Genomic DNA, 24,535 nt, shown 5'->3' on the forward strand with positions numbered 1-24,535 from the left:
GCTTGGTCCAGTATTTGGAAAGCGTCACCCAAGTCGGCAAGCTTGTTGACAACCTTCTAAACTAAACCCATTCTACAGACTCATTCTCCTAATTTCCGCGACTCCCGTGCTACCATGATTTCCCCAATTCTCCGAGAAAACCCCCTATCTAGCCTTGGGTCGTTTTCCATCGCAAACTCCATGGTCCCAGTATATACTTCTAGCGTTGATTTCGTATAATCCGGTATGATCTTGCCGGAGCAGTCATCTGAAATTTCCAAAAATGCATAGACGTAGTCCCTCGGGTCCGTTGCTTTGAACTTCTTCGCCGCACACATGTTCAACCACTCCGAAAGCGGTGTCTTTTTCTTTCTCAATTTCGCTTCCTTTAACCGCTGAATATCGTGTGCCGGAGTTTCGAGCGCCAGATGCACACCGCCAGCATCCGAAGGCCACCACGCACCCAACACCCGAATTGCCTCGTACAGACCCCTTATCTTGCGTATGGCTGCCATGAGATCCAGCACCTTCTCGAACTCATATTTCGTCACAAAGGCATCATTGCACAGAAGGAGGCAGTCCCTTGCCATCACAAACTCTTGTACAATCCACACTCGCCGCCAGTACGACGCCTCGCAGAACTCAGCGATGCCCCTTGACACGTTGCGGAGCTTATTAACCCATTCCTGTTGCTCCGTAGGCAGATTTGCAACCCATAGCTTATCAAATTCATCTTCGGGTCGGTTATGGCCTGAGTCCTCGAGGCTCTCACACAGCGTATCGATATCGAGTATATGGTCGCCATTCTTTCTCAGGTTATCTTCCAACTCCTTCAGATTCTCCATCCCCACCGCGTTGATGGCATTCATAGCCGCAAGAGTTTGCTCGCTCCCAGACCCCAGCCATACAAACACCATTTGGGCAGTCGCGTAGATTTGTCCCATCATCTGTACCTGGTGGCCCTTTTCCACGTCATCATCCTGGTTGATACACACGGCGTCCACCCAGAGCAGGAGAGGCGAGTCAGTGTTGCTATTGATTTTTAGTTGGACGTCCCGAATCCTTCTGAGTGCGTTGTAAAGGTTTTCGCGGACACGGACGGTGTGGCCGCCTAGGAGTATCGTCGGACTATTCGACTCATCTTTTGGGGGGAGGCCCCATTCGTACGAGAGGGCGCTGTACGGATAGGAAGATGAGTTACCTGACATCAGCTCGACTTGAAAGACGCTGCCAGCGATGACTTGGCCACCTTGAGAAGAGGAAGATGTGGGCGGCTCGATATAGAGCACACGAATAATATGCTTGTTGGACTGAAGAGGTTGGTAAGGGTATTTGCCAACAGCGACTTGCGAATCGGTGTCGTTCTTATGTTCAGGGGTGACGGGGCTGGGGTTGGAATCAACCTCGCTGAGGTCACCAACTTTGGTCACGCCGTGATGGTCATGAAGCTGTCCGGAAAGTTCACCAGAAGTTCTCGCACTTCCAAGAGGTTCGGGGATTTTCTTTACCGGCTCAGAAATTCCCAGTGTGGATCTAGAATTCTCATCACCAAGCTCTGGAGCGAGATTCTCGGTATTCGCCTTGGGATGAGAGGTTTTGTCGCTGGGTTCCCTCCTCTTGGTCTTTGATTGGACGTGAGACACTTCTTCATTTATGTCACGCCCAGGTCTATGTAAATGGCCATTGTCACCTTTACCCACCAAGGATCGAAGCCACCTTCTGAACCTACGCATGTGCGTGCGTAGAGATAGAGTGCGCCTCCACATCCTGCGTGGGGTATTGGTCTCTGAAGGATTTAACACAAGAGACCGCTCGTCCCGAGGCCCTATACTTTGCGGAATATCTTCGGAGGCCATTATACACGATAGTACGTAACTAAAATGAAACAGTCAGAAATTTTATTCTCTGAGGAGGCTACGTGCTGAAGAGGTTCTCGTCGAAATGGAGAATCCGACCAAGGAAAAGAAAAACAATACCTTCCCTAACTCAAACTTTGAGTGTACCGAAATTGGATTTCGTCCTGGCTGCTTGTATGCAAGATGCGTGTTTTGGGTCGACAGCGCTGGAGAATCGCTGAACTTGAAGGAGAAAGAAATCGTCGAAAACATTTGTACAGCTTGAACGTCACCAGATGCCTAATGTCTCGATGCCTAATCCCGCGACCCAATAGCTTCTGTCTATTCGAGGTTACGTTTGATACACTTGCCCAATAAATAGTGCGGAGTAGTGGTTGGTCGGCCTGATTGGTGTCCAGCACTTCCATTCAGCTGATCGCAGTTGAATGAGCTGTCACGCCGAGTTTCTGAATGGGGGCAGGCTCGAGCGAGAGCCCAAACCTTACCAGCGCTGGAGCACTTTAGCTGTCTTTGCGTTTGTGTCGACTTCTGGGATACTTCGTCAACTCAATCGCAACCCAAACTTCGGGCGCATCCGCAGGAGGCAGCCCCATCAACTTTGCATAGACTAAGGTAGTCACGCATGGTAGAAGCTGTGGCTTAACAGAGCTGCCGCTCTCCAGCCAAGACGGATCACAGCAAAAGCCGAAAGAAAGACATCTCTGGCCGACTTGGTATAGTCCAGAGTGGTCTTTTCAGTACAGTCGTCCGCTAACCCCATCAAAGTATAAACATAGTCCCTCGGGTCAGTTGTCCTAAAATCCGTTCGACAGACACAGCCTCATCCATCTCGCAAGTGGTGTCGCTGCCCTCACCATCTTCCTTTTCCTAAAGTTAATAACTTGAACCGCTGGACTTTTGAGAAGTCAAGAGCGTTCCTGGGAGCAGCTTTCCCGGTGACCCAAGGGGCGATGAAGATACAACCCATCGAACGTGATTCGAGGCCGCCTTATCACTTCGGCAAAAAGTGGTTCCTGGCTGTCGGTTTAACCGCTTCTGATGCGCCAGCAAGTTTGGAGTAATGCCGGTGGTGGCTGAGGCTGTGCCAACGGTTGGGTTGACGACGGGACCTTTGGGTTTACCTCCATTGTGTCAACAAAAAACCTCTAGCATCATCCCTCCACATCAGCTCTTCTCTCCTTCTTTTCATAGCTGTATCATTTCCTTCTTCATTGCGGCATCGTCAGGTTCACTGTCGTTGTTAACCTGGAAAACTGCCAGATGGGCAAGCATTCGCCACGGCCTCAAGCTATCAGCTCTTCCACAATGTCCTCCGACTTCTCATTCGCTCCAGAACGCCAGAGAGAGCGGTCTCTCTCCCTGCCAGAAGATACGCCGCCGTCATCAACTGATCGCAAAGTGTCCGATGATTTTACCGGAAAATATCCTTACGAGCCTCTCCAGTCCAAGGAACATATCCGCCTCCTCCGCCTTGAGCCCCCAGTAGCCTCTTCCACGCAAAACATCCCAGTCATCTCAGCTACCCTCCGTGAAGTCAACTTATCTGCAGTCGGAGAAAGCCCCTGCCCACCGTACAAAGCCCTCTCTTATGAATGGGGCTCTCCCCCTTCAAACCCCTCAGACACTCCAACGATGCTTCTCGACAACCATCTCATCCGTATCCGCCAAAATCTTTATGACGCCCTTCAAAGCATCCTCCACAACCATCACCGACTCTACGGTGAATCACCCCTCTATCTGTGGGTGGACGCTCTTTGCATTAACCAACTTGATGATTGGGAAAAGGGCCACCAGGTCCAGTTGATGAAGACCATTTACTGGGACGCAGAAACGGTGATTGTTTGGTTGGGAATGGGAACAGCCTGCACCGGTGAAGCTATGGAATTACTGAAGATGGAATGGAAAGATCTACACGAGTATATGGAAGAAGGAAATCTTAGCCGGAAGGAACGTCAGGGGATCACGGACCTATATTGCAACGCGACATACTGGAGGAGAGTATGGATCTTGCAAGAGTTTGTCCTGGCAAGGGATTATGTGGTCTTGTGCAATCGGGCATTTGTTACGAAGAGGTGTTTTGAGCGGGGGCCAAAGATTGCCAGATGGTGGTCAGTAAAAGAGGCTCGACGCAAGTCGAGAGCGCATACGAACCGCCCATCGCCGGTTTTGTTCTGGAAAGCTCCGGTGGAACGAATGATTGCGCTTCGCAACTTGTTCCCGAGGCCATCTGAGGTCTGGGAACCATCCGGGCCAACGCTTGATAAGTGGCTGGATACGGTGTACAGCTACGGTTTCAAGGCGACAGATCCCAGAGATTATGTCTTCGCATTGTTGGGGATCTCGCATGATAGAGACGACCTGGAGATAGTGCCCAACTATGAGCTGTCAACGTCGGAGGTATACGGTATGGTCATCTCAACCTATGAAGCGAGGCCTAGAACAGTCTCGCTTCATCATACCACCAAAAACAATTTGGCTGATCTCTTAGGAATTGCACGGGATCGGGCTCTTGAACTGCAGCAAATACTGAAAGCAGAAGCGGAAGACATGTCAAGCCTAGAAGATTAGGACAAGTGTGATTTAGATCTTAAGGTTATATCATCCTCAGGAAGTTGGAGTTACTGTGTTTAAGATACCAGTGTTCTAACCTCCTTCCGCTTTGACAACACCAAAATTTACGGGGTCCAAATCACCCGATATTTGCGAATTGCTTACACCCACTCTAACTTCCCTCTGATACACCTTCTTATACAATAGGTCAATGCCAGAACCATATACATTGCTGGGTACAATACTCACAGTTTCATGTTTCCTACCAAGACAAACGGTCTCCCCGGTTTCTCTCACGTCGTGTGTGCCTCTGAATACAAGTACATCTGGAATTCTTTCCTCGAGGCTCGTCTTTCAAAATGGTTTGTACTATGCCTCAGGGTTCGATACATCAAGTATTCTGTCCGCTGAAAAATATCGATTATTAGAACATACCACACATGTTCGTGATAGACCAGCCATGTACCAGCTCATGTCGTAGACTTCTTCAAGAAAAATACAATACACCTGATACCGTCACCTGACGCCTGTAACATTGTGGAGTGAGTAGAGAGCAAGTGAATGCCTCGTTTCAATACCAAGCGCTCTTCCGACAAGATGCCCAGAAATCACATCTTCGATCTGACTCCGAGGCAACAGACAAGTGAATGTCTAGGTAGCGAATTAACATTACCCTTTGCATCCTATTGTTCAAACGTCGCATGGAGAATAAGAGGAAGTGGTCCCGTCTGCCGTCCGTTGCCCCGGAAACCCTATTCTAAGGTTTTCCCTTCCACCTTTCAACGACCTTGACCAGTCCGTTACTTACACCCCGCGGCACAATAACAGCTCAATGACCTCCTGAAGAAATATCAAACGGTGAACTTGGAAACTGCCCAACAAAAGTTATTGAGTGATTCTTGAACGTCAAGTGACCCACTCTCCGCACGTACTCTCTCGTCTGTCCCTTAGGCATATCGTTATCTTTCAACTTAACCTCACTTTTCGTGTCCCTTTCTCACCTTGCTTTGAAATAAGAGGCAGCAACCCATCGAGTGCGGTATAGCATCACCATCGATTCACATTTGCGCTGAGTAAGTCACGAGTGTCCCTTCGCGCAGAGAACTGTCTTGATCATGCCAGGTGATGGAGTGTCGTCACCAACTTTCACCTCATTTCGTCGTATTGACGCCGATATTTTTGCTTCGAGTCACGTCGTCATTCGCCTTTTCTCGTGGGAGTTCGACAACCAACTGTGACTTCTTCTTCATTCTGGGCACATCTCCCATCTTTTGCATGGATCAAGATCACCTCAAGCCATCTGTTGTCTTGATCTGACAGTCAGTTGACAGACGAACGCTGACCTTTCACCTCCGGTCGTTCTAGCCGCAGTAACAAACCGGGTCGACACTCCGGTGAAAAAGAGGAAAGAGCCCCATCCTTTGATAATCCGAAGGCGCAAGGCTTGCCAGACAACCCTTCCGAATACTAAAATGGGCGGCACAAGAAAATCACCCACCAAGCTGGGCCAGTCACCCGCGGTGAAGTCTCATCATGCCCGCGTCAACTCCGCCTCTAATACCGCTTTCGCCGGTCCCTCAACCCCCTCTAGACCTGCTGCTGGCGGCGGCGGCGCAAAGAAGGACGAGGGTACACCAGCAAAGGAGTGGAACTTCACCTACCTTCCCCCGAGCCACGAAGAGCGCAAGAAGAACGGTCGCGTCGAAGGCAGGAACTTGATTACCTGGAGCCGTGAGTACCATACCCTCCCTCCCCCCCACCCCCACGTCGCCCAACAATGTCGCCGCGGGTAAACCACCCCATATGCCCCAAGCCACAACAACTAACCCCTCTGTCTTCTCTCCTTCTTCGCAGGCCCCCGCATGGCCGAGAAACTCCTCCTCCATATCCAATACGAATGCAGCCGCTACCGCGTCGACATCCCCTGGGACTCCATCGCCCATCGCCTACATCCGGGCTCAACGGGAAGCGCCATCCACCAGCACCTCAACCGACTGCGCAGCCACCTGATTGCCGAGGGCCACTTGGTCCCGCCCATCTGCCAGAAACCGGGTTCCCGCGTCTTTGTCGACCCGCATGTCCGCGGTTACGTCCGCGCCAACCAGGAGAACCCGGATGATCAGCTCACGACGAGGGCTGTTCGGTTTGATGAGCCGATGGAGGATAGGAAGTTCAACCTGCCGGATGCTGTGGAGAACTTTGGAAGAGGCGGCGGTGGTGGTGGTGGTGGAGGAGGAGGCAGCAGTGCTGGTACCCCTCGTGGCAGCGGCACTGGCACTCCTCGCGGTGCCCGTGGTGGTCTTTTGGCGGGTGTTGGTCCCATTGGTGAAGGCAGCTCTGGCGGTAGTGGTGGTGGTGGGCGCATGAGAGCCAGCCGTGGTAGCGCTCGGGGTGTCGTCAAAATCAAACGCGAGCCTTCGCCTGACCCGGCTGATCTTGACTCCGATGAGGAGTACCGCCCGGGTACTAAGAAGGCTCCCAAGTCGGCCAGTCGCCGGTCGGCTAGGGCGAAGAAGCAGGTCACTGCTCGCTCCACTTATGCTAATGAAGATGACGATGAGATGGAGGGTTACGGCGCGCCTCATCAGTCTGTCGAGTATCAGCAGGGCGAAGCTGATGTTGCTGATGATGAGGGCCAAGTTGAGGATTACGGTGCTGAGGCCGATGAGTATTATTTGCGTTATGACTCGGAGAATGATGGCCAAGCTGCCGGGGCTGGTGGTGGCGCCGGTAACGGTAAACGTAGCGGGAATGGTAGTGTCCCTTCGTATGTTCCTCAGTTTGAGGATGAGGGTGAAGATGCTGATGTAAGTTTCCAAATTCGTCCTCTTCCAACACTACTATCTAGCCTGTTTGTTGACTTGTTCCCTCCCCATAGTTCGAGGGCCTCGATTCTCCCCCCAAGCCCGTTCCAGCGCGCACGACGAACCACAACGGCTACACCAGCAACGAATATCGCCTCCCTCCCATCACCAACCTCATGCGCGACGCGGATGCCGCCGGCGATGACTACAACGAGCCAGTCTACAGCGATCCCCGCTCTCCTCTGGGTCTGAGCGGCGCTTCTGACGTGCTGGGTAAGGCCCCCCTGATGCGGCCCGACTTTTACAACTTCGCCAGTGCCTTGCATTCGGGAAATGGGAATTATCATTCTCAGTCCACACAGGACAGCAGCAGCCACGGCGGTCATGGTCAGGAAAGCCAGTACTCCCATGCCTTGAGCCAACAAGGTCAGTTCCAGGACCCTTTTTTGAGCCAGAACCGCGCGTCCAGCAAGGGCGGCCACATGTTTGACTTTCAGTCTGAGCCGGACGATGATGATGATGAGCGTGAGCAGTCGCCTTCCAAGAGGGCGAAGCATGCTTGATATGATCGTTGCCGCTAGACCGCCACAAAGTCTGGGATTTACTGTGGCGGATTTCGATTATCTTATTCTTTCAGTTTTCTTTGATGTCTTTGTCTCCTTGCGGTTGATGTGGCTTGGTTTGTTTATTCCAGTCTGTCGTCAGGCGTTATGGCAGAGAAAGAATACTCACAAAAACTGAGCTTTTTGAACCAAAGGGATGAGCCAGCTCATTATGTTTCTCTTTTTATTTGGTTGCGGACTCTTTGCCGATCTTTGCCGATTCATCACAGGGATAAGAGAGAAAATACAGAAAAGCAAGAAAAAAAAAAGAGAAAAAAAAAAAAAAAAAACTTGGGGCAGAGAACCATCGAGGCGAGGGGTGGCGTTAAAAGGGTTCGACCAGTGATGGGCGCGCTATGACAAACATCAGTAAAGCATGAGGGGTCAGAGCCAACATAACTCTAACGGACATATCGTCGGTTGTCGAAAGACTTTGCTTCTTAGACGAAGGAATGATGGGAAGAGCTGGAGGTTCAAGCTCAGCATTTAGGGGCGTTGGAGGTCGTCGTGATTACCTTGCTGAGACTGTTGCGTTCATCCTTTCGGTTCATCTAGAGTGCAGTGCGGTGGAAAGTTTGTCATCTACAGGCTCACGTTAGCTTGATATGCTGCACTTCAAACTAGAAGAAACCAGGTCCCCGAAACTGGAATCATAGTTTAGAGCTCAAACTCAAAGAGAAGCACTTACAAACAACTCCGTTCGTCGAAGCCATACGTGGATGTTCCGTGAATGTAACCGCATAGGGTATACTTGATATGCCGGCGCTGGATCCACATTGTCGCATGGTTCCTATATCTCGTAGCTAATGGGATGATGAACGCTAATCCAAACGTATGGGAAACCAACGCGACACAATAGATAGATATCAGCGTTATGGTCAATACAAAGAAGAGACAAGCAGTAGAAGTGAAAAAGTCGAGTCTTTGAGGCGGTGGAAGAGAGTGTCCACCTAACTGCAATGGAGTCATCTACTTTGACGTTCGTTGACGTTCGACGAGAATTGGCCAATCGAGGTGGGTACTGGCAACGCCAATTGTTAAGAATTGATATGATGGTTTCGCAACTGAGGGAGAGAGAAATAAGGTAGAGCATAAATGTATATATGCTATGAACCCAAAGCAATATCCAGGGAGTGTGCACAGTGAAGTGGTTGAAACGGAGTTTGATAGACTGGTGAAATCTATGATAGTCAGCGATTTATGAAGACGCTGTGATCAATAGCAGAATCGTCTGTTTTGGAAGCGACTTCATGATGAACAGAAGTTAAAGCGTGATTTGCGAGCGACTGAGTATGGGGCAAGAGGACTTCAAAGATGATCTTTGATGAGTGGTCTTCTGGTTGAGACATGGGAAAAGAGCAATCAAGGCTTGTGATTGGCTCCTCAAAATTTCATGCTAGGGACGTGTTATACCGAAAGGCGTATCATACAGCCGAGCATCGAACAGTAGAGGTAGTCAACTCTTTCAGAGTCCAACGGCGGGAATGAAGTGATCTCAGATGCCAGTCTCATGCCAGTTATGAAACTTAAGTCCGCACGTCAACACACAAATGGAGACGCAGACATGTTGAAGGAGAGAACAAGATCAAATATCATATCGCAATCCCGTTATCTGCTCCAACATGCTTGAATGAATCAAGAAGCAAAGCAGGCGTGTAGGATGGGCCGAACAGGGATTCGTAGGAATAGGTCATGAACTTGAAGTTGTCGAGTTGCCAGAGCATATGCACATACGAGGAGTTGTGTCCGAATATTTCGACCTGTGAATGCTGGCGCCGATGATGCCGGGGATGCCGAGTTGTGAAAGGCCGGTCGGTGTTGAGGCTCAAGTGGGAGGAGACGGGTTTGCCAAGACCGACCAAGACGGTCCAGGGGGGTTCGGTTGCCGGGTAATTCTGGGGACTGCCTGCCGAGAGCGAGGTGCGTCCCCGGGGAAGAGGAGCGACTTTGTTGACATGGAAATGCATGGACGTCAGAGGATCCATCGAGCCGCTTACTCACCGGTCGTCAATGTCTGAATGTCTAGATGAACTGGCCATTTTTGATCAATTCAATCCAAACCGTCTCGAGGCAGTTGACAGTCAAGAAAAGGGGGTGAGCCTCAAAGTTGCGTGTCCAATTTGTCAAGTCAGAACCTCGATAGGTATGCTGCGCGACATAAACACTGAGTGCCAGTGATAGTGAATGAGGGGGAATGATGCTCACCTGGGCACTGTTGGGGACTCCCTCCCAGCAGCCAATGGTGGGGTGCAGATGGTTCCAGAAACAGCGACAGCAGCGGAAATGGAGGGAAAGCAGCAAAGCCGCTAACCCACAAGCGACTAGCGGCAGCGGGGAGCTCGGGCCTTTGGAGATGTTTAAGTCCAGCATTTTTTTCGAACGCCGACACGCCCACGGCCGCACTTTTCTTCCCCAGTTCTTTCGGCAGTCCGCGATCCTAGCTTTCCTTTGCTCTCTTTTCCCCTGAAGTCAACCGTCGTGATACCCCCGTGATCCTTCTTTTTTCTCTGTTTGTAGTTTCCTTCCTTCACACAATACCCCCAAAATGCAGCGCGCGTTGACCAGAGCTTCCGTCGGCAAGGCGGCCACTCGTCTTCCCGCCCAGCAGCTCCGCTTTGCTCACAAGGTACGATCCGGGTCCCGGCCATGCCGTCATGGCTATCCGATGACAATTGGCGCATACTGACAGCTCTCGCCCACTACACAGGAGCTCAAGTTCGGTGTTGAGGGCCGTGCCGCTCTCCTCGCCGGTGTCGAGACCCTCGCCAAGGCCGTTGCCACCACTCTCGGTCCCAAGGGCCGCAATGTCCTCATCGAGTCCAGCTTCGGCTCCCCCAAGATCACCAAGGGTTAGTATACCATGTCTCGGGGTGTGATGGGGAAACATGGCATGTGTGTCAGAGTGACTAACCCCTCCACCCAACAGATGGTGTCACCGTCGCCAAGTCCATCAGCCTGAAGGACAAGTTCGAGAACCTCGGTGCCCGCCTCATCCAGGAGGTCGCCGGCAAGACCAACGAGGTCGCCGGTGACGGTACCACCTCCGCCACCGTCCTCGCCCGCGCCATCTTCTCCGAGACCGTCAAGAACGTCGCTGCCGGCTGCAACCCCATGGATCTCCGCCGCGGTATCCAGGCTGCCGTCGAGGCCGTCGTCGAGTACCTCCAGGCCAACAAGCGCGATGTCACCACCTCCGAGGAGGTTGCCCAGGTCGCCACCATCTCCGCCAACGGCGACAAGCACATTGGTGAGCTGATTGCCTCGGCCATGGAGAAGGTCGGCAAGGAGGGTGTCATCACCTGCAAGGAGGGCAAGACTCTCTACGACGAGCTCGAGGTTACCGAGGGTATGCGCTTCGACCGCGGCTACGTCTCCCCCTACTTCATCACCGACCCCAAGTCCCAGAAGGTCGAGTTCGAGAAGCCCCTGATCCTCCTCTCCGAGAAGAAGATCTCCCAGGCCTCCGACATCATCCCCGCCCTCGAGATCTCCAGCCAGACCCGCCGCCCCCTCGTCATCATTGCCGAGGACATTGACGGTGAGGCTCTTGCCGTCTGCATTCTCAACAAGCTTCGCGGCCAGCTCCAGGTCGCCGCCGTCAAGGCCCCCGGCTTCGGTGACAACCGCAAGTCCATCCTTGGCGACATTGCCGTCCTGACCAATGGTACCGTCTTCACCGACGAGCTCGACGTCAAGCTCGAGAAGGCCACCCCCGACATGCTCGGCTCCACCGGCTCCATCACCATCACCAAGGACGACACCATCATCCTCAACGGTGAGGGCTCCAAGGATGCCATTGCCCAGCGCTGCGAGCAGATCCGCGGCGTCATGGCCGATCCCTCCACCTCCGAGTACGAGAAGGAGAAGCTCCAGGAGCGTCTCGCCAAGCTCTCTGGCGGTGTTGCCGTCATCAAGGTCGGCGGTGCCTCCGAGGTTGAGGTTGGTGAGAAGAAGGACCGCTTCGTCGATGCTCTCAACGCCACCCGCGCTGCCGTTGAGGAGGGTATCCTCCCCGGTGGTGGTACTGCCCTCATCAAGGCTTCCGTCCACGCTCTCAAGAACGTCAAGCCCGCCAACTTCGACCAGCAGCTCGGTGTCACCATTGTCCGCAACGCCATCACCCGCCCCGCCAAGACCATCATTGAGAACGCCGGTCTCGAGGGCTCCGTCGTTGTCGGCAAGCTCACTGACGAGTTCGCCAACGACTTCAACAAGGGCTTCGACTCGGCCAAGGCTGAGTACGTCGACATGATCCAGGCCGGTATTCTCGACCCCCTCAAGGTCGTCCGCACCGGTCTCGTTGACGCCTCCGGTGTCGCCTCCCTCCTCGGTACTACCGAGGTTGCCATTGTTGAGGCTCCCGAGGAGAAGGGCCCCGCTCCCATGGGTGGCATGGGCGGCATGGGCGGCATGGGTGGCATGATGTAAGAAGGACAAGGAAATTACAAACTACAACTGTGAATCACACGGTCAGGAGATGAAAAATGTGTCTTTTTCTTTATTTTTACCTTTGATTTATGGCGACAACATGGGTTTGGGGGGCATCGGGCTTGGTGTTATCACGGACTGTAAAAAAAATGTGTGTCATGTAACTTTCTCTCCTCTCTACCTTTTCTCTTCGTGTGTTCTTACTAGCATATTCCGGCGGGCATTGTTTGGATGATGATGATGCTCCTTGTACTATAATCTACGGACCACAGAGGAGGGTTAGAGTAGAGCAAATCATGAGAATGAATGAAACTGTACAATACTGCTACTGATGTCTCCTTGAATAATCCGAAAGCTGTGCAACCATAGTTTTGGAGGTGCGTACCATTTCTTGGAATATTACGCATTCACCTTTAGGCAGCTGTTGATAGTGTTCAGCGAAGCTGATGTATTACTAGGAAGGCATATCTTTTGATACTCAATTGTCTGGCATGCGGACATTTGCTGATATTGAAGCCTAAAAGTCCGTGAGAAGCTTGCGTTGCCATGGTGGCTGTGAGATATCAAGATGGGTTGGTTGTCAGAACTTGGAAACGCATTTGTGAATTGGATGAACGTCGATGTGATGGGAGCTTGGGCCAATCATTTGTTTGGTGGTGCCCGGTTGACAGAGGTTGACGAATTCAAGGTAATGTGGAACAGAAATTGCATGGTGCAACACTGAAACGGCGCCAAGTAAACATGTTTTAAGTGTAGTGGGACTCTTTTACCAGGTGGCAGTCTCCCCGTCGCTGCAGAGGCTCAGAGCTGTCAACTCGGTGTGCAAGCCACATGGCCAACCGTCTGCTTTCGTTTCGCAGACGACAACGAACTCCCGTCGACATGGAGACAGCACTCAGCTTCAGGGCAGTTAGGCTGTTGACGACGGAGCTGACTGTCGACGGAACAACAAGCAACCCCACCATCTCATAAGGATTCCTTCCAGGCGGTGGCCCCTCCCCCCTTCATCGACATCCACCTCAACCTCTTCATCCAGCCTCCATCCAGCCTCCATCCAGTTTCATTACCTCTACCGTTTTCACTTCTGTAATTTCGAGATCCAACAGGTAACTGCCCACTGTTGCCTGGCGGCTACAAATCCTTTCGATTACCGAGAATGATAAACGCGCGTTGAGGGAGGTGACTGTCGAGAGCCAGTGTACATAAAAGACGACGTACTCATTTCCCTGGTGGTGAAACGTAATCTCATCGAGAGCTTCCCGTGTTGTTCGTCGTTCACGCCGGCCAACCCCTGCTCTGTTCGGTATCATCAGTTCATCACAGCTTTTGCGGGCTCGTGAAAGACGCAAATCACCTCGCTGTGACAGAAGAGCCAAGTTTACTATATGGCTGATGAACGCACAATGGCAGCCCTCCCTTTCACTCTCTATGGATGGTAGGTAAGCAGGCATTGGAACTACACTACTAGGTATCACGCCGGCGTCGTTCACTTTGAGGGTACGTACCACTGGTATCGACGTCGAGCGGGATCCACTCTGCACCGTCCCTCTCCGTCCGCCTGTTGGGAGCCCACACCCAAAGTGACGGACGGGACGGAGGAGTCCACAATGCTGTTCACTGGCCAGCAGCTGCCCTGCTTTGCGAAGGGGGGGACTGGGGCTGATGTTGGAGCTGTGGTGTTGTGTTGGAGCAGATTAGAGGGTCAGATTGGCAGTGAGGTGCCCATCCACTGCCCAGTGGCCGGTGCTTAGAATAGAGGTGGTTGTGTGGTCAACGAATGGTGGCATCCGTCGGCGCCCTGGCCTCTCTCTGCCTGGCCGAGTGCTGGCTGACGGTGCCCGGGAATGGAACCCCTCGCTCCTTTCGCGTCAGGCTCCCAACCTTCAAGTTCAGGTCTCTTCCCAAGAGCTCTCTTCCCGGTCTCCGTCCCCCGTCCCCGTCCTTGCTTCCTCGTGTTGACAACTCCCGGCTCTCTACCTTTTACATACAACGGAACCATCCCATCATAGCACTCTTTCTACCTAATTGTACGTACGTATATTCGCCAGCGAGGTTTTAGCTTGACCGAGTTGTAGCCTTGCCGCCGTGTGCTCCAGTTTACAGTTCCAGTCCCCTTGCCGCCGCCTTTTCCAGTTCGAGTTCCATTTCCATGTTGCTACCCCTCGCCTCGCTCCGCCCCCCGACTGCCTTTTCTACTGTCCGTCCCTGTTGTGCTGACCCGACCCGACTGACTGACAACCTTCCCGCGCCATCCAGCTTTCGGCTCCCCTCTCCACATATAACGCTCGCCCCCCCCATTCTCGCGATCGGTTCACCCATCGTCGTCGACTTTTTGACAAGAACACTTTCACAAAACCACCACATCACAACTTGACATCATGGTAAATCATTCTCTCCTGCCCCCCCTTTCCTAACGCGCGCCGCCCCCCGCACCTTGCTTGTGAAACATGTCGCTGACTCCTTTGCCTTGTCGCAGTCTCAATCTGGGTTAGTCCTCCATGAACTTGCTACATCTTACCCCCCTCCCCGCCATTTTGCTTGCCTGCCCCTGGATCATCCTCACCGATGGATTCAGGAACCGCAATAACTTGACGCTACCCTATCGCCGCCTTGCCCGCCCGTTGCCCGTCCGTAGCCGCGATGCAACCAGCCCATTATCTCGAGATCCCTCCATCCTATATCACGCAGCAGCGACAGAGTAGCATCTGGCGGCCGGTAGCTAGCGCGCTGGGACATGGGGAGCGGGACCCGCAAAAGACAGCAACAACAACAGCATCGACAACACGCAATACATGGAAGAACTCAGAATAGCTAACGTACTCTGCTTGCGTCACTCTACAGAGTTCAGGTCGACCCCGAGTGCCGGAGGGCTTTCGACAAGCTGATGTCCCGTCAGCTCAGGTACATCATCTACAAGCTTTCGGACGACTTCAAGGAGATTGTCATTGAGAGCACCAGCGAGGGCGCCACCGAGAACTACGACGAGTTCCGCGAGAAGCTCGTCAACGCCCAGACTAAGAGCGCTTCTGTAGGTCCTTTCTTTCCCTAGAGACTGGTTGCTGCCAGTGTCGCAACCAACTCCCAGCCCAATCCAGCCCAGAATGCGAAAGAGAACTTTACGGACCCCCGATATCACCATCACCTCCTCCCCGCCCATCCTCACTCTTATAGTCCCTTTCTATTGCGGGCGAATACTTGTCTTGTTTATTCTCCTACCTGGAAGGGGAAAAAAGGGGGGGAGGACGGGAGGAGGGGTCTTGGAATTGAGGGGTTCTTTCACAAAAAGGCGGTTAGACACAGGGGACTGCCAAGACATGTCAACCCCCTGTCGTGGCATGTTCTGTGGACTTGATCGAACGGAGGAACATGATTATCTTCGGGAGAGCGCCGATCGCTAATGAATCACAACCGTTACAGGGCGCCATCAGCAAGGGTCCCCGATATGCCGTCTACGATTTCGAGTACAAGCTTGCGTCTGGCGAGGGTTCCCGCAACAAGGTGACCTTTATCGCCTGGTCCCCCGATGATGCTGGCATCAAGGTGCGTTCCCTTTTTTGTTTGCTCCCGACTCTTTTTCAAATATATATATCCCGAAGCGAACAAGTCGAACTAACTGACTCTCCCCAAAATAAAACAGTCCAAGATGGTCTACGCCTCTTCCAAGGAGGCCCTCAAGCGCTCTCTCAGCGGTATCGCTGTCGAGCTCCAGGCCAACGAGCAGGACGACATCGAGTACGAACAGATTATCAAGACCGTGAGCAAGGGTACTGCCGCATAGATTTCTCCATAATCGTATTAAGAACAGAGAGAGAAGAGAAGAGAAGAGAGATGAGTTGTTGTTGTTGATGTTGTTGCGCGTTGCGAACATAGTCGAAAGATGGTGTCCCTTATGTTGCTGTCGCTGTCGGCGTTGTTGTAATGACAATATAAACCACACGCTACTTATTTTGTACTTGCCAAATACCATTTACCACATCCAGACTACCACCACCTCTCCTCCACTTACTCAACTCAATTTTTCATATTACTATCCGCTTTGGTTTGGAAATTTCAGATATTCTATTCTGTTTACACTTGCGAGGAGTTCATTTTTCAATGTCGATGTCAGGTACGCTATCAAGGTAAAGTCTATGCATGAGAAAAGGGATACCCAACTTACGGTTCCCGGTCTAGCTCTGCAACATTGTCGACAGCATTCTTCGTTTGTGTTGTTGCACCTTAGGAGAGCCCGCCCACGTCAGAGTGAAAAACGTGTTCCTCCCCGTATATTCTATCGCGGATAGACCGATCGATCTACTATGTATGCTTAGCAGATCTGAAGACAGGGTGAGACCTCGTCAACATGTTGATCTGTACATACCCATATATGTGTCCACTACATCGCCATAACCACCAATGTTTGCAAAGTAGAAGATGTACTTTGTAGCTGTTCATGCCCCAGGAGCGCACATCGGTTGGCTCTTGTAAGAAACTTTAGCTCTCTTCAGTTACAGTGGATAGCCTTATTGCTTGAACATCGGATTAGTCACCTCACTCATTACCCACTTCATCATGTTATCACAATTATCACTTCAATTTCCACTCACATCTTGACCACCTCTCCTTCATCACTTCACGGCCCTTCAAAACACTCCTTTCATCAGTGTCGGTAAAAGAGTAATTATTTGCTAGTAATCCTAACCAATCCTCGACAGCAATTCAACAATTCACTTTACAGCGTCCTACCTCACCAGCACTCCTAGGACATCCTTCGAGCCATTCATCACTCCTCTTGAATTATCCACGGCTTCTCGTCATTTCACGTCTCTTCTCCCTCGAACTTATTAATACTGATGCCGTGGCAGACTGACTGTAACCAACCCAAAGGATCTACTACTACAACTACTACTTACTTCCCACTCCAAGCCCCCCTAAACCTACCGACCACCTCCTCCGCCGTCTTCTCGTCCCTTATCCGTTGCTGCAAATACCCCTTCAGATCCTCCCAGAACTCTTCCGTCTCCAGCACCGCCGGACCACTGAGTCCTTGCGCTACTGGTCCTGCTGCCGCTGCCTCTGTACTTCCACTTTCCTGTGTAACATCCTTCATCTCCACCTCGGGCGACTCCGACACTTCGGGCTTTGTTGTATTCGCAGTCGCAGCCAACCTAGCCTCCCTCGCCGCTTTCGCCTCTGCTGAATCAAACGTCGCTTGCCCACCCATCACCATCAAACTAAGCTCTAGTTCTCCCCCTCCCTCCGGTACTACTGAAGAACCAGTCGAAGCGAGAACCTCCTTCAGAGACTTGACGTCGCCCACAGGTTTCTTGTTGAACAAGACCTTCAGCTTGTCCACTGGCATGCCTGTCTCTTGGGATACGAACGTCTTGATGTCGAGGATCGAAGTGGTGGCGAGCGGTTGAGGAGTCGGGAGGGAGAGGGAGAGGGTGGGGTTGCGGGCGGAACGGATGTGGACTACCACTGCTGCTGCTGCTGCTGCTGCGGCGGCGTCGCCCGAGGATGGGGTAGCGGCGCCAGGGGTGGTTGAGGTGCTGGTGCCGGTGGAAGCGGCGGAGGCGGGAGTTGAGCCTGGGGCGGGAGCAGGGCGAGAAGATGGCTTACGGAAGGGACGGAGAGAGGGGTGGTGCGGGAGGATGAACTGTTTGTGAAAAAAAAAAAAAAAGAAGGGAGTTAGTTAGCTGGTCTTGATATGATGGGTTTGTTGAGGGGATGGAGGGAGGGGGAGGGGGGAGGGAAGAGGTGACGTAGGTTACTAGAGACAACAACAACAAAAGAACTCACAGGAGTACTGGCAGGATAGGTCCTAGGGTCTTCTACGTGGTCGGCCGAGATCTTGGTCGGCTTGGTGTCCAAGATAGCCAAGAAGGTTTTGGCGAAAGCTACTTCGGTGGCCATTGTGATGGGCTGGCAGCAAGTAGCTGTTGCGATTCGTACGTAGAGATGGTGTTGTTAAGGTTTGTCGCAACAAGCCCTGGAGCTTCTGGTAGCGCGCAAAGCTGCTGTCTTTCAGTTGTTGGTGTTCGTCGTGATGGTGACGACGGATGATTCTTTGGTGCGTGTGTGATTCCGACGCAACGGGTTGTAATGGAGGGATCTCTCGCGAGGTGGTTGTTGGTGCTACTTACGCTTGGTGTTGCTAGAACCTATCGGACAACGTCAGTGCTCCTGCCACAAGCTCTCTGGGCTGTGACGGCGACGGGGACCGGGGTGGGGTCTGGCGGACAGGGGGAAGGGGGAAGGAGATGAAAGTGGGGTCAAAACTTTCTTATCTTATCGGAGATGCTTCTCTTGACTTCCAGCCTGTGACCTGTGGGTAGCTCTTTCTGTTCCTGTTAATGCTTCAAGGATGGGAGCTCTTGTGACAGAAGCCGTTTGACAGTTGTGCTCACGTTTTTCATCCCGCTTCACGCCCGATTCTTCAATCTCTCATGGGGTGCGTTGGCCTCGCAGTCAAGTTACTGCCGCCATCGATTTTGATTGATGATATCTCAGAAACAACTAAGTGTAGATGTCGAAGCAATGCTGGTCGCCCAGTGCTTGCCATTATATGCCGTTGTCTTTCAACCTCATCCAGCCAATCCATCCATCCTTCACGGTCCTTTGTCTTCTCACCATCTAGCATCTTCGCTAGGCCACTACCGCGTACCCTTCTCTTCCTCATACGCTTCCGCAACCCGCCACTCACCCCATCGTTCAATAGCCTTGTCATCCGCCCCCCACCCCCATTCCCAGTACTATAGTACAATATACAGCTGTAGTCATACAACGTCAGTGCTAGTGTAGCCTCCCAACTCACAGGGCCTATTCTCAGCATCACCCACGATTATACTGGATATGGTTTTGAAACCCCATCGAAGACGGACGAAGAAGTGAGAAGAAAAAAGGTCATATCGGGTATGGAAAGAAATGAGAATAAGAGAGAAAAGAGTCATCATAGCATCGTAAAACAAAAAAAGAAAAAAAAACCTTTCCCTTGACCGCCAACCGCCTGACGACCGACCGCATGCCAATTGCACGATAGACAAAATACCAACCCAACCTAACCGAACCGACCGACAAAGAAAAAAAAGGGGTATCCTTTAGTTTTCCACTGTCCCTTTGACAATATCACGAATAGCCCATTTCCACGCCTCACCACGCTGCGACCTCCCCGTCGCCCACGCCTGACACTTCTTCCTCCACCTTTCTTCCTCCTCACGCTGCCGACGCACAAACTCCGGCCCGACATCAAACTCCTCGCCAACCAGCCAGTCATCCTTGACGTCGCTGGTCCTGCCGCTACCCCCGTCCGTGGAGGTGATTGTATGGTCCTCCAAATCGGGGATGTCCTTGAACACGTCGTCCTCGTCATCCATCGCCTCCGAGACTGAACCGTTCTTTGACCGTCCCCGCTCTGCTGCCTTGTCGTTTTGCGGACCCAACTTGAGCCAGCACATATTCTGTGGATCAAACACCATCCCCTTGACCACCTGGACGCCCTTGGTCGTCCCAATGTTGGTGATCAGAGCTGGGCGCGGTGTCGCGCTCTCCCTCTCGCGCACGGCATGCTGTAGCTTGACTGACGCCGTCGATGGTGACGATACTGGTGCCTCAAACGCCCGCAACACATTATCGTTCCCTTCCCACCGAAACGTCTCTGGGTTGTAGCACATGCCCTTGACAACTACACGAACAAAGTTAGCATTGATATGTTCTACAACACCATATTTTCATTTTTTTACAGGCACTCACTCTTTGAGTCCTTTGGAGGATTCAAGTTTGAGATGAGGTGCGGCTTCTGCTGGGGAATTTTGCGCAGCTTCCTGGAAGACTTCATGGTCGCCTGGGGTGGTGCTGATGGGGTTGGTTGGTGAAGGTTACCTCTGTTGGTTGACAGTTGCGCAACCCGTTGGGCCGTGAGTGGAGCAAGTTGCCCAGAAACGTTGCGCTGGGCCAGACAGGATTCCCGGGCTCTCCGGCTCGCGGCGGTATCACGAGCGAAACTGGGGACGTTGGAATCGTTAAACCGGGCCGGGGACCGCGACATGACGGGAGGCGAGGGCGTAACGTTGTTTCGATCGTTGGGGGCGATGTTCTGGTAGAGCCTGTTCCGGGCTTGGGCCTTGGGTCCAGTGTTAACAGGTTGCCTCAAATACTTAGCCTCCGCCTGGGTGGAAGTGGGAAGATCGTCAAATCCGTCCAGTTCGTGGCCATCTCCAAAGTTCCTAACCCGGAACGGCTTGTTGAGCTGCTTCCGGTTGCCTTCGGCAGCCAAGAAATCGACGGATCTGTGCTTGCGCGGGCTGGGCGAGCGTTTGTTGGAGGCCCGGGAGCAAGTTCCTCGGGAGGTAGGCCGATAATCGATACCGCCCTCAGAGTCATGTCGACGAAGGTTTCGTGTATTTCTGGTGGAATTGACATTGTACGATTGGGATGCCGATGCTCCAGCCGGCAAGAAAGGGGCAACCGAGGGGACAGAGCCCTTCCGGCCTGTGGTGACAGTGCTTTCCATATTTCGCACTCGCTCCACTGGGGTCTTTGGTCGTACAGAGCTTTGCGCCCGGGTTGCCTCGGTCCGCGATGGGGGACGCTCGTAGCTGCGTGTTGTTGATGATCGTGTCTGGCTTTGAGGCCGAAGACCAGGCATCGAACGCTTCATGCGGAGAAGCTGAGCATTTGTAGTGGTGGGCTCGGCCTTTTGTGATGTCGCAGTCGTCTTCTGTGCCATGTTCCTACGTGTGGTTGTTGTAGACGGCGCAGGCTGCGATGCCCCTGAGGACATGACATTTGAAATAGAAGCCTGCGAGTGATGTCCCGAGCGCGTCAGTGATCGTCTTGAGGAGCTCCTCGTATCTGCTTCTCCCGTCTCAGACACAGGCTCGAGCGAGGACTGTGTTTGGGTTCGCTCATGGCTCACTAACGACCCCATCGATCCCATAGGTCGTGGAAGACGAGAAGCAGCCACGGGCTTGTTGGTGAACTTGAGGGCCACTGAAGCTTTGGGTCGATTTGGGCTATCGCCTCTAGTGTCCTTGACCTTGATGTTACGATGTAGGGTCAACTTCTTGGAGTCAAATACCTCCCCATCGCCAATATCCAGTCCAGAGAGGAAGTCTTCTTGCTCCTCTCTGTCTTTCTTCTGGACTCTTTCCACAATAACTGGTTCTTCCCGAATCCGTTCCGAAGACCTGCTTTGCCGGCGACGGTGCAATCTCTCCTCCCAGTTGAGTGGTCCCGGGGGCAGGATGATGCCATCAAATTCGTCTTCACTTTCTGCTACAGTAGAGCTTGCTATGCTAGGGCTAAAGGCTGACACAGATGAGGTTGAAAAGGCATGGTCGCGACGGGTACCGCCGAAACGAGTTCCAAGACTCCCTTCGCCCCACTCGAAGTCATCCGAGGTGTTGAGGGTCGGAAGCTTGGGGGTCTCTCTTCGATTCGAGAGTCTAAGCGTCCCGTCCATCGGGAGCTCAAAATCGTGTTCGAAGTCGTCTTCATCCGGAGTGACCTTTAGAGGAGTAGCGGGCGTAAGAAAAGTGATGGGCTTTATGGTGTTGCGCCTCTTCTTCACTTTGATAGTCTCAGTCCCATCCCCAAAGAAATCATTGTCATCATCCTTATCCCGAAAGCGTTCTATGTCGATAAGGCCAGTCGAAGTAAGCGACGGGCGGGATACCTTTCTGACTTGGACTACGTCCATAGGCTTAACGGTGAGTTTCTGCGGGGGTAAGGCACGGCTTGGAAACGTGTTACTCGCTTTGCGCATGGCCTCTGGACGGCCGAACGACCCGCTGATTTTCCGCACAGGCTCCAGGCGACCTGAGAAGGAGCCGCTGGTTCTGCGCGGGGGTTGAGTATGTGGCTGGAACGAGCCGCTAACCTGCCGTATCGCCTCTGGGAATTGCGAACTATCCCGCTTCTTGATTTGCAACTGGCCGGCATCGGAAGGGAACTCCAAATCATCAACCCAGTCCTCCTGAATAATCTTTCTGATTTTCCTCCCACCAAGTCTCTTGATGGTGCCTCCCATAAGGGCTGAGGGAGATACATTTTTCGGTAATGGAATGCCAGCCCTCTCAGCGGCAGCTAGGGCGTCCAACGTTGACTTTTCATCGTCGCCTGGCAGATGGACCTGCCTTTCCTCCTCTCCATGGATGGATTCGAAATCTGACCTGAAGGACGAGTGAGAATCGCGGCGATGGGGGTGAGCGTTGGCCGCGGTGGAGTGGCTGTGAATGGTGAAGTCGTCGCCCTCGATGAGGAAGTCGTCATCGTCCCAGTTTTCGATATCGTCTTCGACCGATGGCCGAGTCTTTAGCCGTAAGGTCTCCATCATTGCCGGCGGTGTCGGCTGGTCCTGCAGGGCAAGGTCCACGCTGTGATGTGCGGCCAAAGGGTATTGGTGGTGGTATCGGGGGGGTGTCGCAACGGGAAGGCTCCTCTGGTGTAAATGGGGACGTTTTGCGACGTGGAGTGACGACAGCGATCTAGTCAGTGGTGAGGATTCATAGTCGTCACCCAAGACCCTGGGGCCCGCCGATCACTATCCCAAAGCCCTAGCGAGGATTCCACCTGGACCCCCTTTACACGAGCGATGCGACGGCCGAATCCTTGTTGATCCGAAGTTGGAATGCCTATCGGGTGATGTTCCAAGCAGCCGGGATGAGCAGAGTGATTAGCGTTGGCACGAGTGCGACCAGGGCGTTGGTGTCGGGATGCAGGGCGGGAACGGTGGATGAAGATGATGGAAAGGGCGAGGTTGGCGGGTCGTGGGCGTATGGGTTGTGTGAAATGTTGGTTCACGAGGTGGGACTGGATCTTGTTTGTTTTTGCTTGTTGGGGGCCTTGTTCAGTTCTGTTGTCGTTGCTGCTCAGGTGTGGCAAAGTTCGGTTGGGACAAACAGGATCTGACAGAATGAGGGGCGAGCAAGAAGCAAGTTCCGTGAGCGAATTGGTAAAGTACCAGAATCGGGTAAATGTTGTATCATGGATAGACGGATGCGGCGCGTGTGTATGGATAACTGCCGTCGTAGGAAACCTTGATCGAGTGGGCCAGCGACTAATTGCGATGGATAACCTATTGGAAAAATGCACGAATCTGCTGCTGTTTTTTTTTTTTTTTTGTTCCTAATGTCGAAGGGGAGGAAATCGGTAGCGCGGTTCAGATCGATTCAACAGGTGGGTGGTAGGTTTGTGTAGGTAGAGGTAGGTACAAGAGATTGTTGCTGGGTGGGCGCGGGATTGTGAAGAATGAAACTGAGGACGGGAATTGGTTGAGACAGAGAAACGGAAGGCTGGGGCATGCACCGACGTACTCAGCACCAGACGGGACTGAATGAGTGGCACAATAGCGAGAGCGCCCAGTGCCCGCCGCCTGGACTGGAATGCCCGTCCTGAACTGAACGAACGAAATGAATGAAAGTGACTGAATGAATGAATGAGTGAATGGCGTGGCTGGAAGACAGTCAACGGGAGCAGGGAACCGCAGTCGTGCAGTCGGGATGGTCCAGGGTCTGTCGCGGTCGTGGTCGTCGTGAGGTCGCAGTGGGAGAGAAGAAGCACGAGTGGTCGGGGAGTGGAGACTGGAGACGAGACCTGGATGGGGGAGGGCCAGGGGAGTGGGGCATCGAAGGGGAAAAAAGAGATGGAAGGTGGCCCTGAGCTGGCCTTGTGCCTGGCTGGTTGCCCTGGATGCGCGTGGCTGCGTGGTGGGTGACGCCGCCGCCCAAGGTTTGGAACAGGCGCCGAAACGTCCAATGCGCGGACCTAGAGGTACCTAGCCAAGCTTTCCAAACCAAGGCAACCTCAAGGCCCGGCTCGTGCCAGCCCAGGGTTAGTGCAGACAAGTGTCATTACACTAAGAGCTGAAAATTTAGCGCAGGGTTAGGTAGCGCAGGCCTCTGTAGCCTTTACACTACTGTAACAGCCTCTAACCACCTACGACCAAACAGCCGGCCTCCTGCAAGTGGAACCTACTCTAAGTAGGTAGGTAGGTACCCTGGGCAACCACGCACCGAAAAGGACCATAAAGTGCCAAGCGGGCAAAGCATGCGCAGAACGGGGTTGGGTGGTAGGGTGGCTCGGGTGTGTTTTGGCTGGTTTGCAAGCGTGTTTGGTCCGTTTTGCATCGTGCATGGCATGGCCATGGCTGCTTTATTTTTTTGTTATTTTTTTGAGGTGGCAGGGAGCGGGACCTCCATTGCAAGGACAAGGGGCACGCTTCGATTGACAGACAGTGTTCGTGCGAGACGCTACCTAGCCAATCTGTCAACCACCCAGTCGGCTCCGCGATCAATGTGGATGATTGGTCACTCAATCAGGAGTCAGTGGTCAGTGC

At 52.9% G+C, this 24,535-nt stretch overlaps 7 protein-coding genes across 8 annotated transcripts; 4 read left to right on the forward strand and 3 right to left on the reverse strand.

Moving 5' to 3' along the window:
* Positions 1-80: 80 nt before the first annotated feature.
* Positions 81-1,835, reverse strand: NCU01593 (hypothetical protein; the record flags this gene model as incomplete). The annotated part of the gene is made up of 2 exons (XM_951411.2): positions 81-1,624; positions 1,811-1,835. 2 exons carry the CDS (start codon positions 1,833-1,835, stop codon positions 81-83), a joined length of 1,569 nt encoding a protein of 522 aa, XP_956504.2.
* Positions 1,836-3,140: 1,305 nt separating this feature from the next.
* Positions 3,141-4,403, forward strand: NCU01592 (hypothetical protein; the record flags this gene model as incomplete). The annotated part of the gene is made up of 1 exon (XM_951410.2): positions 3,141-4,403. One exon carries the CDS (start codon positions 3,141-3,143, stop codon positions 4,401-4,403), a length of 1,263 nt encoding a protein of 420 aa, XP_956503.2.
* A 1,454-nt stretch (positions 4,404-5,857) lies between these two features.
* On the forward strand, positions 5,858-7,752 carry NCU01591 (hypothetical protein; the record flags this gene model as incomplete). Its single annotated transcript, XM_951409.1, has 3 exons — positions 5,858-6,116; positions 6,240-7,192; positions 7,264-7,752. 3 exons carry the CDS (start codon positions 5,858-5,860, stop codon positions 7,750-7,752), a joined length of 1,701 nt encoding a protein of 566 aa, XP_956502.1.
* Positions 7,753-10,191: 2,439 nt separating this feature from the next.
* Positions 10,192-12,673, forward strand: hsp60 (heat shock protein 60). The gene is made up of 3 exons (XM_951407.3): positions 10,192-10,417; positions 10,499-10,640; positions 10,718-12,673. The coding sequence occupies exons 1-3, from the start codon at positions 10,337-10,339 to the stop codon at positions 12,217-12,219; spliced, it is 1,725 nt and encodes a 574-aa protein (XP_956500.3). The 5' UTR covers positions 10,192-10,336; the 3' UTR covers positions 12,220-12,673.
* Positions 12,674-14,015: 1,342 nt separating this feature from the next.
* On the forward strand, positions 14,016-16,297 carry NCU01587. Of its 2 annotated transcripts, XM_011395165.1 has the most exons (6): positions 14,016-14,246; positions 14,476-14,600; positions 14,696-14,706; positions 15,061-15,247; positions 15,637-15,759; positions 15,857-16,288. In XM_011395165.1, exons 2-6 carry the CDS (start codon positions 14,598-14,600, stop codon positions 15,995-15,997), a joined length of 465 nt encoding a protein of 154 aa, XP_011393467.1. In that variant the 5' UTR covers positions 14,016-14,246; positions 14,476-14,597; the 3' UTR covers positions 15,998-16,288. The 2 variants fall into 2 exon arrangements, with proteins under 2 accessions (XP_011393467.1, XP_011393466.1); XM_011395164.1 differs by having other exon boundaries at positions 14,155-14,600; positions 15,857-16,297.
* Positions 16,298-16,862: 565 nt separating this feature from the next.
* NCU01585 (hypothetical protein) lies at positions 16,863-18,363 on the reverse strand. The gene is made up of 2 exons (XM_951403.3): positions 18,001-18,363; positions 16,863-17,857 (listed from the first exon to the last, which is right to left on the reverse strand). Exons 1-2 carry the CDS (start codon positions 18,112-18,114, stop codon positions 17,108-17,110), a joined length of 864 nt encoding a protein of 287 aa, XP_956496.3. The 5' UTR covers positions 18,115-18,363; the 3' UTR covers positions 16,863-17,107.
* Positions 18,364-18,648: 285 nt separating this feature from the next.
* NCU01584 (hypothetical protein) lies at positions 18,649-23,791 on the reverse strand. The gene is made up of 2 exons (XM_011395163.1): positions 20,080-23,791; positions 18,649-19,882 (listed from the first exon to the last, which is right to left on the reverse strand). The coding sequence occupies exons 1-2, from the start codon at positions 22,532-22,534 to the stop codon at positions 19,299-19,301; spliced, it is 3,039 nt and encodes a 1,012-aa protein (XP_011393465.1). The 5' UTR covers positions 22,535-23,791; the 3' UTR covers positions 18,649-19,298.
* Between the last annotated feature and the right edge of the window lie 744 nt (positions 23,792-24,535).

The sequence above is a fragment of the Neurospora crassa genome, linkage group II, assembly GCF_000182925.2.
Source record: "Neurospora crassa OR74A linkage group II, whole genome shotgun sequence".
NCBI classification, from domain to species: domain Eukaryota; kingdom Fungi; phylum Ascomycota; class Sordariomycetes; order Sordariales; family Sordariaceae; genus Neurospora; species Neurospora crassa.

Bases quoted from the DNA above. Each gene is read 5' to 3' on its own strand.
- NCU01584 (XM_011395163.1), bottom strand. From the start codon at position 22,534: ATGATGGAGACCTTACGGCTAAAGACTCGGCCATCGGTCGAAGACGAT. The intron at 19,883-20,079 runs GTAACCTTCACC...TTGTTCGTGTAG, and splicing joins GCAACTGTCAACCAACAGAG to TTGTCAAGGGCATGTGCTAC.
- NCU01585 (XM_951403.3), bottom strand. From the start codon at position 18,114: ATGGCCACCGAAGTAGCTTTCGCCAAAACCTTCTTGGCTATCTTGGAC. The intron at 17,858-18,000 runs GTGAGTTCTTTT...TTTCACAAACAG, and splicing joins CCTATCCTGCCAGTACTCCT to TTCATCCTCCCGCACCACCC.
- NCU01587 (XM_011395165.1), top strand. The intron at 15,248-15,636 runs GTAGGTCCTTTC...CAACCGTTACAG, and splicing joins CCCAGACTAAGAGCGCTTCT to GGCGCCATCAGCAAGGGTCC. The intron at 15,760-15,856 runs GTGCGTTCCCTT...AAAATAAAACAG, and splicing joins CCGATGATGCTGGCATCAAG to TCCAAGATGGTCTACGCCTC.
- hsp60 (XM_951407.3), top strand. From the start codon at position 10,337: ATGCAGCGCGCGTTGACCAGAGCTTCCGTCGGCAAGGCGGCCACTCGT. The intron at 10,418-10,498 runs GTACGATCCGGG...CCCACTACACAG, and splicing joins AGCTCCGCTTTGCTCACAAG to GAGCTCAAGTTCGGTGTTGA. The intron at 10,641-10,717 runs GTTAGTATACCA...TCCACCCAACAG, and splicing joins CTCCCCCAAGATCACCAAGG to ATGGTGTCACCGTCGCCAAG.